At 37.8% G+C, this 12938-nt stretch overlaps 1 protein-coding gene across 1 annotated transcript in view; it reads right to left on the bottom strand.

The window, feature by feature from the left end:
* Window positions 1–12938, bottom strand: part of LOC126183923 (dystrophin, isoforms A/C/F/G/H-like) — a gene marked incomplete at its 5' end in the record, with an annotated part of 927096 nt that overhangs the window by 818189 nt on the left and 95969 nt on the right. Inside the window, 5 exons of the mRNA XM_049926269.1 lie at window positions 1960–2189; window positions 3720–4002; window positions 4181–4303; window positions 5897–6064; window positions 6352–6590. Coding sequence (XP_049782226.1) covers window positions 1960–2189; window positions 3720–4002; window positions 4181–4303; window positions 5897–6064; window positions 6352–6590 — 1043 coding nt within the window. The remainder of the gene's footprint in view (window positions 1–1959; window positions 2190–3719; window positions 4003–4180; window positions 4304–5896; window positions 6065–6351; window positions 6591–12938) is intronic.

Here is a 12938-nt window from a genome sequence, read left to right as displayed (position 1 = left end):
TCAACCCACTCCATGTGATTGTCATCATACTCTCCACAAATTCATTAGCTCTATTTAAGGTTGAATAACATGTACACTGTTTTTGTTCTACTGATTTTTGTTATTTTGAAACTAGTTTTTGGCTTATTAGGCCCTTTTCAAGAAGCAAGTCACTAGCTTCTGACACAGCACTAGTTTTTAGGTAATCAAAGATTATAGACAAAGAAACAATCACTTGCATAGAGTGATGTGCATCAAACTTGTTTCTTAACATTGAAATTACACTTTACACAATGGACACTGTTAAACACAATAAATAATTAAACGACACAATATTACAGGTTAAATGGTTACAATGTTTAATTTTGGGATGTCTTGACACTGGCTGATTAACTCTTAAACTGAGCACTCCTCATTAATGTGCAACAAACATGTTTTTCTTACATTGTAAACTAAACTTTAGGCAGTGTCCATTGCCTAAAGTTTAGTTTACAATGTTAAAAAACATGTTTGTCGCACAACATAAATGAAGAGTGCTCAGTTTAACAGTTAATCAGCCAATGTCTGACCTCACAAAATTTAATATTATAACCATTTAACCTGTAATACAATGTTGTCTAATTATTTATTATGCTTAACATTGTCCATCATGTAAAGTGCATTTCAACATTAAAAAACAAGTTTGATGCACAACACTCTATGCAAGTGATTATATCTTTGCGTACAATGTTTGTGTTGTAGATTGGCAAGAGAGCCAACCCACTATGAGAGGAAGCCGAAAGGCACGCGTTTTAGCTCACGCAGGCTGGCGTGAGGTCTGGAACAGGTCAAGGAAATTAGACTAGCAAACAAGGACGTAGCTGTGGAATACTTAACCTTAATCCATAAATGGTGAACATCGCTCTTGACGGTACATGTTTTACAGCATCAATAGTAACTGGTAATGGCGCCTTGCTAGGTCGTAGCAAATGGCGTAGCTGAAGGCTATGCTAACTATCGTCTCGGCAAGTGAGAGTGTATTTTGTCAGTGAACCATCACTAGCAAAGTCGCCTGTACAACTGGGGCGAGTGCTAGGAAGTGTCTCTAGACCTGCCGTGTGGCGGCGCTCGGTCTGCAATCACTGATAGTGGCAACACCCGGGTCCGACGTATACTAATGGACCGTGGCCGATTTAAAGGCTACCACCTAGCAATTGTGGTGTCTGGCGGTGACACCACAGTTTGATTACCTAAGAACTTGTGTCCCTTTCAGATGCTAGACAGTTGTTTCCTGAAGATGGCCTAATAAGCTAAAAACTAGTTTGAAATAGACAAAAGTTAATAGGAAAAAAAAGTGTACTTGTTACTCAAATTTAAATATGGATTTTTTCTGCCAAGACATAATGGAAGAACCTATAAATTAAATAAATCATCAGCTCTGGTGCCTGTGTGTCACATTTCTATCCCATATGCCAGCTGTTTCTCCATCCCACATTCCTCTCCCCATAGACTTGCTGCTTCCCTGCAAGCCATCGGCTACCCTAGAGAACACAGAGAAATCCAAAACAAGATAATGACATAAGACTACATAATTTCTTTCTCTTAACACCTGCATGCTCTATAATAATGACTACTGTTGCCAGTAATTTGGACTGTGGTTGTTTCACATTCTGATTTTAGTGCCATAAACTAAGAGCTCACAATGATGTTAGCAAGCAACTGTCTACCATTGAGATAAATTATTTTGCTACAAGTTGGAGAGAATCAAATAACACACAGAATCAATGAAAGAATTTTGAGATTACAGGAAAATACACCAAGGACTATTTGAGTGATAATACTCGAAAATATAATATCATCCTCGATTGAAAAGTTTTAGTTAGTCAAACTTTTGACTTTTAAAAGTGATAAGATGTAAGTACAATTTTAAATTATATGCAACTGGGAAAAATAGTAATACAATATAACACAAATATTTGTGTTTCTGTAGCTGTTACTCACCCTGCATTGTTCAAGCTGATGCGCAAGACTCACTGACATTTTTGGAGATTCGAGCCATTTCTCATAACCTTCCAACAGCAATTCTAAACTGAGAACTTCATTATAAAAGAGTTTTCTATCGTTCATAAAATCTATAGTTTGCCTGTGGTGTTGTAGTAACTGTTGTACACCATGCCATCTTGTTTCCAAGTCATTTACAATTTTTTCTTCTGCATCAGTTTGTTCATTTTCTACAATAATAATAATAAAAATAATACATCTACGAAATACAACAACAAGAACAACAACAACAACAACAACAACAATAATAATAATAATAAATTATGAATTCAAAACTAAGGCAAAAAGTAGGGCCTACTGTTCTGAATTAGGCAGTGTAAACTCCCCCAAATGATTCTGGTAGAATCTTATGATCCTGGTTAAAACACCCACGCAGATTCCACTGAATTGTCACTTTTATGATAATTGACAACAAACATCCTGTGGCTCTGCACTGAACATGGAAATGAATACTTGATCTGGATGTAGAATAGTTCAAGGAGAAAATTAATTATGAGCCTTTCTCATACACATAACTAACCATATGACTGCCTCTGATGTATTACATGTAAGTGGTTGACTGGAATCCTATAGCTTCCTGGCCTATTATGCTGGTTATGAGACCAACTTCAATGCCTTTCTGGACTTTCCTAGTGCCCTCCCTACACTAAATGGAAATTAGTTATTAGAAGGGAGTGGAATGGGTACATGGAGGACGCACCGGAATTTGCTCACGAGACATGACTGTGCATAAATCTGATGTTTCATATGGCCTTAGAACATGTTCTCATGTCCCACAGATTCTTTATTCTGTACAACAGGATAATGTATACATCATGATTGTGTTGCCTTCAAGATGCTAAAACTGAGGAGGAGACAGAAACATAAATAAACTGGTCCCATGTCAGTGCCTGCAGAGGCTTCAGATGCATAGTGAGAACATGTAAATATTTGCTTCTACATACAAATATCAGCTGAACTAAATTCTTACAATGAAAAGGTGATAATTGTTCCATTAAATTATGTGAGAAATAATTAGTACAATTAAAAATATAAAAAACATAATTTTCACCAACACATGAAAAAGCTAATGATTGAAACAATGATTACTGGAATGTAAGTAAACTGAAATTGTATTGGATCATAAATTTTTTCTTAAGTAATGAATTCCTGGAAAGTTGTAGGTTGCTTGGTCAGAGACCTTAATAGACCTCACAACATGATGTTTTGGAAGCTTATGGCACTACCAGAATCAGACGTAACAAATGCACTCTGTTGTTGTTAAACAAGAAGCAGCTATGTTGTTTCTTCTCTGTACCAAGTTTATTTTATGCTGGAAACACTAACATTACCAATCCAGAGGTCAATGTATCATTACACCAGATGGTGGCAATACTGTATTATGCCTAATTATTGTGTAAGTTCTACGATTGTTTCTGGCCAATCAGCTGATGATCCTTAAGATATTTTAATGTTTGTACAGTTATCACTTAACTGATATTACAGTATAGAAAAGACAACTTTGGAAATATCAATAATCATCATGTTCATATCATTGCACAAGTTTAAGATGACAATTGTTAAGTAGGTTTTCATATTATTATAAATGTGTTGATATAGGGGTGACAAGCAGTCAAAAATGCAAATGAATGAATAAGGTTTTAACTCTTAAGGTGTCAAACTGTAGAAGAGAGAAACCTCAGGCAAAGTTTGTAACTTACGGATCTGCAGCTCCCTTATCATCACTTTGGCAAGGCTTACAAGCTGCTTATAATCTTCCTCATGAATCTCTATATCTGACTGACTTTCTTCATAAATTGCTATTTGTTCTTCCAAACTGTAGTTGTTAAATGTGCTGCCTTCAGAACTACTTCCTTCTTTACAGGTATCTAACCTTGATTCAATATGGTCCAACCATTTTTGAAAAAGTGCAAGTTTTGTATCAAACTCAAGCCGATTAACAGTTGCGAGACGACGTTTCTTTGGACTTGCATGTTGTAGAATCTGGAAACACATTACATATTTTTTTAATTCATGTTGGATCTTCTGAACTCTGCAGACATTAATGTTAGTTGGTGAATGACGAAACCAGCAACAAATTCACCAACAAACAATATGCATTTATTGAAAATAACAGCATCAATCAAAACTTATATAAATTTTAATTGTGTAAAACCATTACCTCTTGACTAGACTGCAAAGTAAAATTAGAACTCCTGCTCCATTCATCATCTTGAGAGGATACTTCCGACCTGTTTTCAGTAGCAATTGGTTTTATGCTAAATTCAAATCCGGAGCTATTTATCTGTTTGAAAGGAAACAAAACTGCATGAATAAGGTACACCCTAACATTTCAGGTTTTATCAGTACCAAGGAATTATTATACTACAATGTGAATCCACTTGATTGATTATTATTATACCTTACTAATCAAATATCAATGTATAAGAAACACATGTATCAACCTTACTGATACATTTTTTGAGTAAGCAGCAGAATAATGGTACCGGTTTCTAGCCAAACTATGCAAAAAGGGAGTGGTGGGAGCAGATCGGGGAGAAATAATGAATAAAAATGTAATGCATTATTGTGCAGATTGGAAGGTAGGGTGATGAATTTTCATCAGAAAACAATGCAAATATCTCAATACTTTTTCTTCTGAAGAAAATAAAATTGAATGAAGAAAATCAGAGAAATAAGCAGAAGTTCTCTTATTTAACAATATGTAGCCACTTGTTATTTTCTCTCAAGTTTCATTCATTCACACAGACAAATAAAATGTAGTTTTCCTAAATGACATCTTCTAATTGCTTGTTTTGTCTAGGCTAGCATTGTTTCCATTTTATTTTTCTGAGGAAGTTATATCATTTTAAAATATCAGTGTAGCTTGTATGATAATTATGTAGCTGTTAGGCTGATGCTCTAGTTTGTTTCGTGAGAAATTCATCTAAAGAAAAAATATAAATAACTGCGAAAATCTTCTACAAGACACTGAAATACAAAGAAGGTAGGCACGTCCCTGATATCGGTGTAGTGGGATACAATATTCGTGGTAAATATTTTGGCACTTTCTGCAGCGAGGAATTCAGAGTGTTCTATAAATATTTTTGGATGAATGGAATGGGTAAAGCTAATCATTCACCATAATGTGGTGGTTTTGTGTAGTGGACAGATACACAAACAAGAAACATGAATAACATATATCTTCAGAGCTTAGAGGACCACATACACCTACAAATTACAAAAGAAAAGCACCAAAAGTGGATATTTTACAATATTAATTTATTTAGTTTACTGGTTTTTGGCTTACAATGCTACCATCATGCAAACACCCGTTCTTCCTTCTGGTGCCCTTTATTCAGCCAGTGTAAGGTCATGAATGGTGTAGTACTTATCCAATTTCTAGGAGAACCAACCACACCTGTACATAGACTATTATTACAAGGGGGTTACCGCACTAACAGCACTCCCTCTCCCCCCTCCCCACAGGAATCCATGTACCCTACTGTAGACATCTTGTGTAATTGCATGGTCAAATGTGACATCGTGGTTCGAAGAGTTTGCACAACGAAAACCAGTTAACTGAATAAGTTAATACTATGGAACATCCAAATATTTGTGGTTTTCACTTATAAACATGAAGTTGTTTTACTAAGCAGCAATAGAAGAATCATTTAACATGGTATACTCATGACACACACTGTTCAAACACTTTAATGTAACTGTGTCAAGACAACAATTTTCCACATTGAACAGGATTTGCAATTACTGTAGGGTAATAAATATTTCTGCAACTAACAGCCATATGTTAGTCAACTGCTATATTCTTAAGGAAATCATTTAACACTGGCTTTTCTATACATACACTGAAGAAGTTTGTACACAAAATTAGACTTACACGTTGACCTTGAACTTCCATTATTTGTATCAGAGCATCCCATCGGTCCTGCAGCATTTCTATCTTTTCAAGAATTTTGTCAGTAGCAGAACCGGCCTGCAGCTTTTGAGCTAAATCCTGAAGGGCAATGATTTTTTTCTGGTGATCATCCATTTCAACTCGGATTGTCTACAAAGGAAAACATGTAACTGTGAATATAAACAGAAAAAGAGATCTAAAATTGTTAATTTAAGGCCAATTCTATTTTATGCTACAATTTAGGTACTTCATACACACACAAAAGTGTGTATGCACACAAAACAACATAATTTCAGACAAGCCAAAATCAACTCCAAATTTTCTCAAATGTTTTTATTATGAAAAAAACATATAACAGTTCAGTTTCTTACAATTATGGTCAAGCTATAGTCCAATAAATTAATGCATTCCAACAATGTTCCAAAAATAGCATGTACCTGCAGTGTGCGAACTCTTTCCATAACCTGGCCCATCTCCTCTAATGGTGTAGCCTCCATTGTTTTAAGCTGTGTTTCACAGGTATCAAGTGCTGACTGCACAAACTGTAGCTTCTTTGTAACTGGACCCCATACTGTTGCTTGATGTTGCAGCTGCGCCCATCGATCTTCTGTCCATTGGCATATATGCGCCCAGCGCTCTCCCAAAGCTGTCAGCTGGTCCTCCATCTGAGCATATGCTGAAACAGTTAATCTCAAACTTAAAATGGGAACTCAAATTCACATTGGAAATATGGGTATGTAGAAGAAATAACTATTATAGTGATTAAAACTGCGAGGGATATCCTGAAAGTAACAGACATTTTGTTCTATTGCGGTGGTGGGTGAGCTACAGCTGCCATCTTGGGACCGTAACATTCCTACACTCTATACACATCCAGCAGTGGTAGTGTGTGTTTTTTCTCTCTGCTACTTTGTTTTCTGTGATGTGTTAATAGAAAATCCTGCCACTTGGGAGACGCATTCTATTCTGTGATCAGGGTTTTTTTTTGTTTTTTTTTTTTTTGGGGGGGGGGGGAGGAAGCTGCCAACCAACTGAAATTTATTGCAACTGTGATGTGTATGGAAAAGGAATAATGAACAAAAGCTGAGTGATTTTAAAAATGGCCATACCAATGTTCACGATGAAGACTGCAGTGGTAGGCGTAGCCTTGAGACTGATGAACTGGTTATGAAAATCAATGAAAAAATTCATGAAAACTCTTATTTCACAATTATGGAATTTTTTCAACACTTTCCCCAAATTTAATGGCGGTTGGTGCATGAAACTGTGGCAGAGAAGTGTGATTACCACAAATTTTGTGCTAGGTTGGTTCCCAAAATTCTAATGGAAGACCACAAAAAATAGAGACAGACTGCAGCACTGACCTTCCTAGATGATTATGAGAAAAATGGTAACAAAGTTACTGACTCTATCACAACTGGAGAAGAGACTTGTGTGAAGCATGTTGATCGTGAAACAAAAAGGCAGTCAATGGAATGGCGAGACACAAATAATCCTAAGAAACCACTGAAGTGTTTGCAAACACTGTTGACAAGGAAGATTATGGATACTGCATTTTGGGACTCCAAGAGAGTGATTCTCATTGATTTCCTTGAACGTGGCACAACAGTTAACTCAGAGAGGTATTGTTAAATACTGACAAAATTATGGCAGGTGATACAAAACAAGTATTGAGGAAAACTTAGCATTAAAGTTTTCTTTTCTCAAAACAATGCACATCAACAAATGGCCAGTCACACCCAAGAGCTCCTATGGGGTTTTGGATGGAAAGTGTTTGATCATGCACCAGACAGCTCGGATTTGGCACTGAGTAACTACCACATCTTGCCAGCAATGAAGATATGAATCACTACACAAGGCCCTGATACTGACACTAAACTGCATGCCAGTACAAACCAGTTGTTACCATCACAGGTGGCAGATTTCTACAGAGAGAGTACTAAAAAACTTGTTCCACGGTATGATAAGTGCCTCAATTTGAATGGCGATTATGTGGAACAATAGCTTCAGAGTATCTATAAAATGTATGTAAAAAAATTTTTCCACACTGTTAATTTTTTACTTCAAAACATCCCTTGCTTTCTGGATAGCCCTCGTAAAATGAAGTCATCTATTATTGTCAAAATAAAAGTTATCAACCTGGAGGTTGATTGGACCATCATAGAACTTAATTAATTACTCTCCTATTGAAAATGGTATGCATTTTCTTTCCTTCAACATGATAACTGTCTCATCCAGCTAGTATTAGGGGATCTGAACCATGGTCCAACTGTACATGCTTAATATGTGCAAAGCTCTGCCCGGGGGTTAAAATCATATTATGTATCTGTTTTATGTTATTCACAAGATAATAATCTGGTCAACTGCCACAGTGCCAGTGGACATACATTGTGATGATTGTGTCAGTTGCCAGCTGGTACCGAACATTAACACTTACAGTCAGCACAATATAATTAGGTTTTTAGGTAAGTTTTTGATGTGCTGATGTTTAGTGATCTCCATGGTAGTTAAAAGTGCATGTGCAGTGTGAAATGACTTGCAACAACAATGGACAGTACATGGTAGAAATTTTAAAGTAGAGCTATGTTATAATTCCATTTCCTATCAACTACTGTTCATCCTCTTGCAGATCCAATAATGTCAGCATAGCTCTGTCTAAACTTTTCATCCGATAAAATGGTTTTTTGGTGATCTTGGTTTCTGAAGTTTTCTTCAGTCATCATTTATATTTTTACTTTGATCCTTAACCACAAAGCCAAGTTTTGTGTTCACGATCAAAGGGAGTGGTGCACTGCAAATGAGGCGCACAGTTAGCAGAGAAAAACTATACTTTTATTGACAATAATGAACAGAATCACAATGGCACAGGTACAATCTGATGAGGCTGTGGTCAGCTGAAGTGGCAGCACACTCAATGACAAGTAACAGTCAAAGTTCTGCGATTTAGTAGCCCTGGATGGTCTGAGATGGCTTCCAGTGAGGTGGTAGCCCTGGATATTCAGAGATGGCGTTCAGTGAGATGGCAGTCCTGAATGGCCAGAGATGGCATAAGTACAGAGATGGCAAGATGGGAGCCCTAGATGATCAGGGTTGAAATCCAGAGCAGTGGGAGGCTTGGACAGTTGGCAATGACATCCAGTGAAGCGAGAGCCTTATAAGGTCAGAGATGACATCCAGTGAGGCAGGCCACGGATGCTCAGAAGTGATGTCCAATGATGCGACAGCCCTGGATGGTCAGTGGTGAGCTGGAGGATGGGCTGAAGGTAAAGTCCAGCAAGATGGCACAGAGGAGGCACCCAGTGGTGGCCTGATGACTTGGATGAGGTGGTAACTGATCCTCGACCAGCTTGGCGATGTACACGGTGAATGCACACCAAGCACACTGCCATAGATTGGCCAAATGGTGCCTTAATACCCGTCTGGCAAAAGGATATAGGTGTGCATACAGCAGGCACCTGATCTTGCAGAAGGTAACAGGTGCCCATGATTGCAGCTCTGTGTACTGTTACAGGCATGCTGCCAGCTGTGAGGCTGGTGCCATCTCTTGCTGTGATGGCAGCTGGAAGATTGGTTGAAAATGAAGTAGTCTAGTTATGTTATTGTCATGTTATATACAATCTCCTGCAGTAGTGTTGCCTGCAAACTGCAGCTGTGGCATCCCACAGTATACACTTATATTTTTGGTTGCATAATGGGCAACCATCCAGGGAAAGAATACCAATATCAGTAAAATAAAATTATGAACAAAGACAAAAGTAAAACTATCTCTAAAGCAAAACACTGAAAAGTAATGGATATGTAGAACCTGTTGCTAGTGTCGATAATCTCCTTTTGTCCCATAAAATTTCAAGCATGCAGCCACATAAATTTGATTTCTTCTTCTAATGTTTTGGCTGAATACTGTCCAGCCATCATCAGAGTGAGCTGAGGTGACTGATGCTCCAGTACTAGCTCCATCCTTTTAAACCCATGGACCGCACCACTGTGCGTGTGCCACAGATAAAAAAGGTGCCAGAGAGGTTGATCAGTGGCAAAGAGGTATGACATATGCATGGAATTAAATCTATGACTGCACTGCCGATCCACACAGTGATATAGATGTATCACTGTCAGCTGCACCGTTGCGGCATCTTTGTGAGTTTACTACAGAAACTGCCAGATTCCATGATTTATTCAAGCTGAAGCTGCTATGTCTCTTAATTAAATTCATCACCAACCAAATTTCAATTGCTCATTTCACTACTGAGTCTGAGAAAGATGAAGTTGAGGCCAAAATTTTGACACTATCATACATCATAGAGTGCCAGTGTCACTACAATGCTCTGCCACCACAGATTTATTAGGCTGTAAGAGCCGGCTGTACCTGCGGTACTCTGTGCATCTCTACTGGCTATACGTGTCGTCTTTCCAATGTATGAACGGACACACTCACAGGGGATCTTGTAAACCCCAGGCTTCTGAAGCACCAAAATCATCTTTAACAGAACCCAGGAGTGCTGCTGTGTTTGGTGGAGGGCAAAAAATCACTTTCACTTTGTATTTACTGAGGATCCTTCCCATTTTGGTGATAGGCTTCCCACATATGACAGAAAATCTATGGATTTAAAACTTTCCGTGTCTTCTTCTGCATTTTTTATACCCACTGTTGGTTTCATTTATAGTGCCTTACATATCTGCTGTGGAGTGTACCCGTTGGCTTCAAAAACTCTTCTCAGGTGTAGAAGCTCTTCCTCCAGACTTCTCTCGTTGGCAATGATGTGTGTTGTGTGTGCCAGGGTTCTGAGTACATTCATAGTTTGCATGGGATGGTTGCAGCTATTTGCACATAAATATAAATCCATATGGGCCAGTTTTCGACATACTGCATGTCCCAAAGTGCCATCAAATTTGTCTGTGGGTGGAATTTTTATTTCTTTCTTTGTCTTTCCATTTAGGAACTGAGAACCAGAAGAGGTATTATCTCTTAAGAAAATGTTTTGTGTATCAAGCTAACAGTTTAATTCTGTAAATAGTAGCCACATATACTACTGAAGAATGCAGTGTATATCTTCAACAACCATTTCACTGATGAGGAATGTGTCATCCATGCATCCCCCATAGAAATATTAACACATTCTAAGAATGGGGGATTTTTCTCTAATAATTTGTTGTCAAGCTGTTTGAGAAATATCCACCAACATGGTCCCTGATGTACTTGCAGTCATTGAAATTCAACTATTCAATCTATAAATTTTACCATTAAAAGAAAAATAGTTGTATATCACTTTTCATATCGGAACAGTTATTCATTGTATCACATCTACAAATACTATGTCCAGCTTAACCTGTTACTACCATTGCAAGATGAAAAATAGATTATTGGCCACCTCGCACAATAATTTAAAAATCTACCAGTGATTTTTTCTAGAAACTGTTGTGTAAAAACAGGTCATCCACTTAATGATGACAGTGAGACCACCTAAACACATAGTGAGTAAAATAACACAAAAACAAACCCTTTTGTGACAGATATAGATATTGCAATGCTTCATTTAAGAATATGCAATAGGTTAAGATGGCCATAAAAATTGGAAGTATAATGTTTATGGATAATAGAGTGGAAACAACTGAATAGTATATGTATTACTGAATTAGCTTGATGGCTGTGTAGGTAAGCATCAGAGTAAAAATTCAAAGGTTCATAGTTTGATACTCACATGGTTATAAGAGCTTTCTCCTATCAATTAGCACATCATTCTCCTCTGATAATGATTTGTATTTTATGTGCGAAAACAACAAAGCTGAACATTAGTTCTAAGCCCATCATAGAAGCATGTCTAGCAGCAATTGGACAAAGAAAAGCAAGGATATATCTCCTCAAAAAGCCTAATAAAGCAGAGAGGAGTTCAAACCAACATCCCAATTTTTTTACTTAAATATTTCTGGTGGCAGCAAACAATATTATCATGCAAGTGTTTATCACTGTATAATAGTCATCAAGAGGGGAGTTAGGTATTTCTAAATCTACGTACATGTTTCACAACAAACTGTACAAACAGTGGATGGTACTTCATACCAATATCAGCAATCTTCTGTCTTATTGGAATTTATGCATGGAGTGAAGGGAAAATTACTATTTACATGCCTCAGGATGCACCTTACTCTCTCTTATGTTTTTCTCATTATACATAGACTGATGCAGAAAACTTGCACTGCCAAAAAATAATTAATTTAGAGCAATGAAATTTCAGAATACATTTGTCTAGGTAACATATGTAAGTGATTAACATTGCAAGGTCACAGGATAACGTCAGCATGAGATAAGCCACTGCAAATTTGAAATGCTGGTACCTTCATAACTGATGTAACTGCCAGAAAGCTGAATGCAAGCATGCAAACATGCATGCATTGTGTTGTACAGGTACTCGTTATCGGTTCAGGGGCTGGATTTCCATGCCTGATGCACTTTTTTGGTTAATACATGGACAGCGAGTGCTGGTTGTGGATGATGCTGTAGTTGCCATCTGATGTTCCAAATTTGCTCATTAAGCAGATCAAGGCAACATGTCAACACACTGTACAGCATGTTGGGTTACAACATCAGTATGTGACTGAGTGTTACCCTGTTGGGAAATATCCCTTGGAATGCTGCTCACAAATGGCATCACAACAGGCAGAATCACGAGATTGACATACAAATCTGCAGTCAGAATGCATGGGATAGTCACGAGATTGTTCCTGCTGTCATAAGAAATCACGCGTCAGCCCATAACTGTATGTGTTGGTCCCCGTGTCTTGCACACAGACAGGTTGGTTGCAGGCCCTCAACTGGCCTCCTCCTAACCAACACATAGCCATCATAGGCACCAAGGCAAAACCAGCTTTCATCAGAACACAAAATAGACCTCCAACCTGCCCTCCAATGAGCTCTCGCTTGACACCATTGAAGTCACAAATGACGGTGATTTGGGGTCAACGAAATGCATGCTACAGGGCGTCCGGCTCAGATCTGTCCCTAAGTAAGTTCATTGTGTCACTATAGTGC

The sequence above is a fragment of the Schistocerca cancellata genome, chromosome 4 (assembly GCF_023864275.1).
Source record: "Schistocerca cancellata isolate TAMUIC-IGC-003103 chromosome 4, iqSchCanc2.1, whole genome shotgun sequence".
In the NCBI taxonomy this organism is placed as follows: Eukaryota; Metazoa; Arthropoda; class Insecta; order Orthoptera; family Acrididae; genus Schistocerca; species Schistocerca cancellata.
The sequence above is the reverse complement of the archived record's forward strand: the minus strand, read 5'-3'. Positions and strand labels throughout refer to the sequence as shown.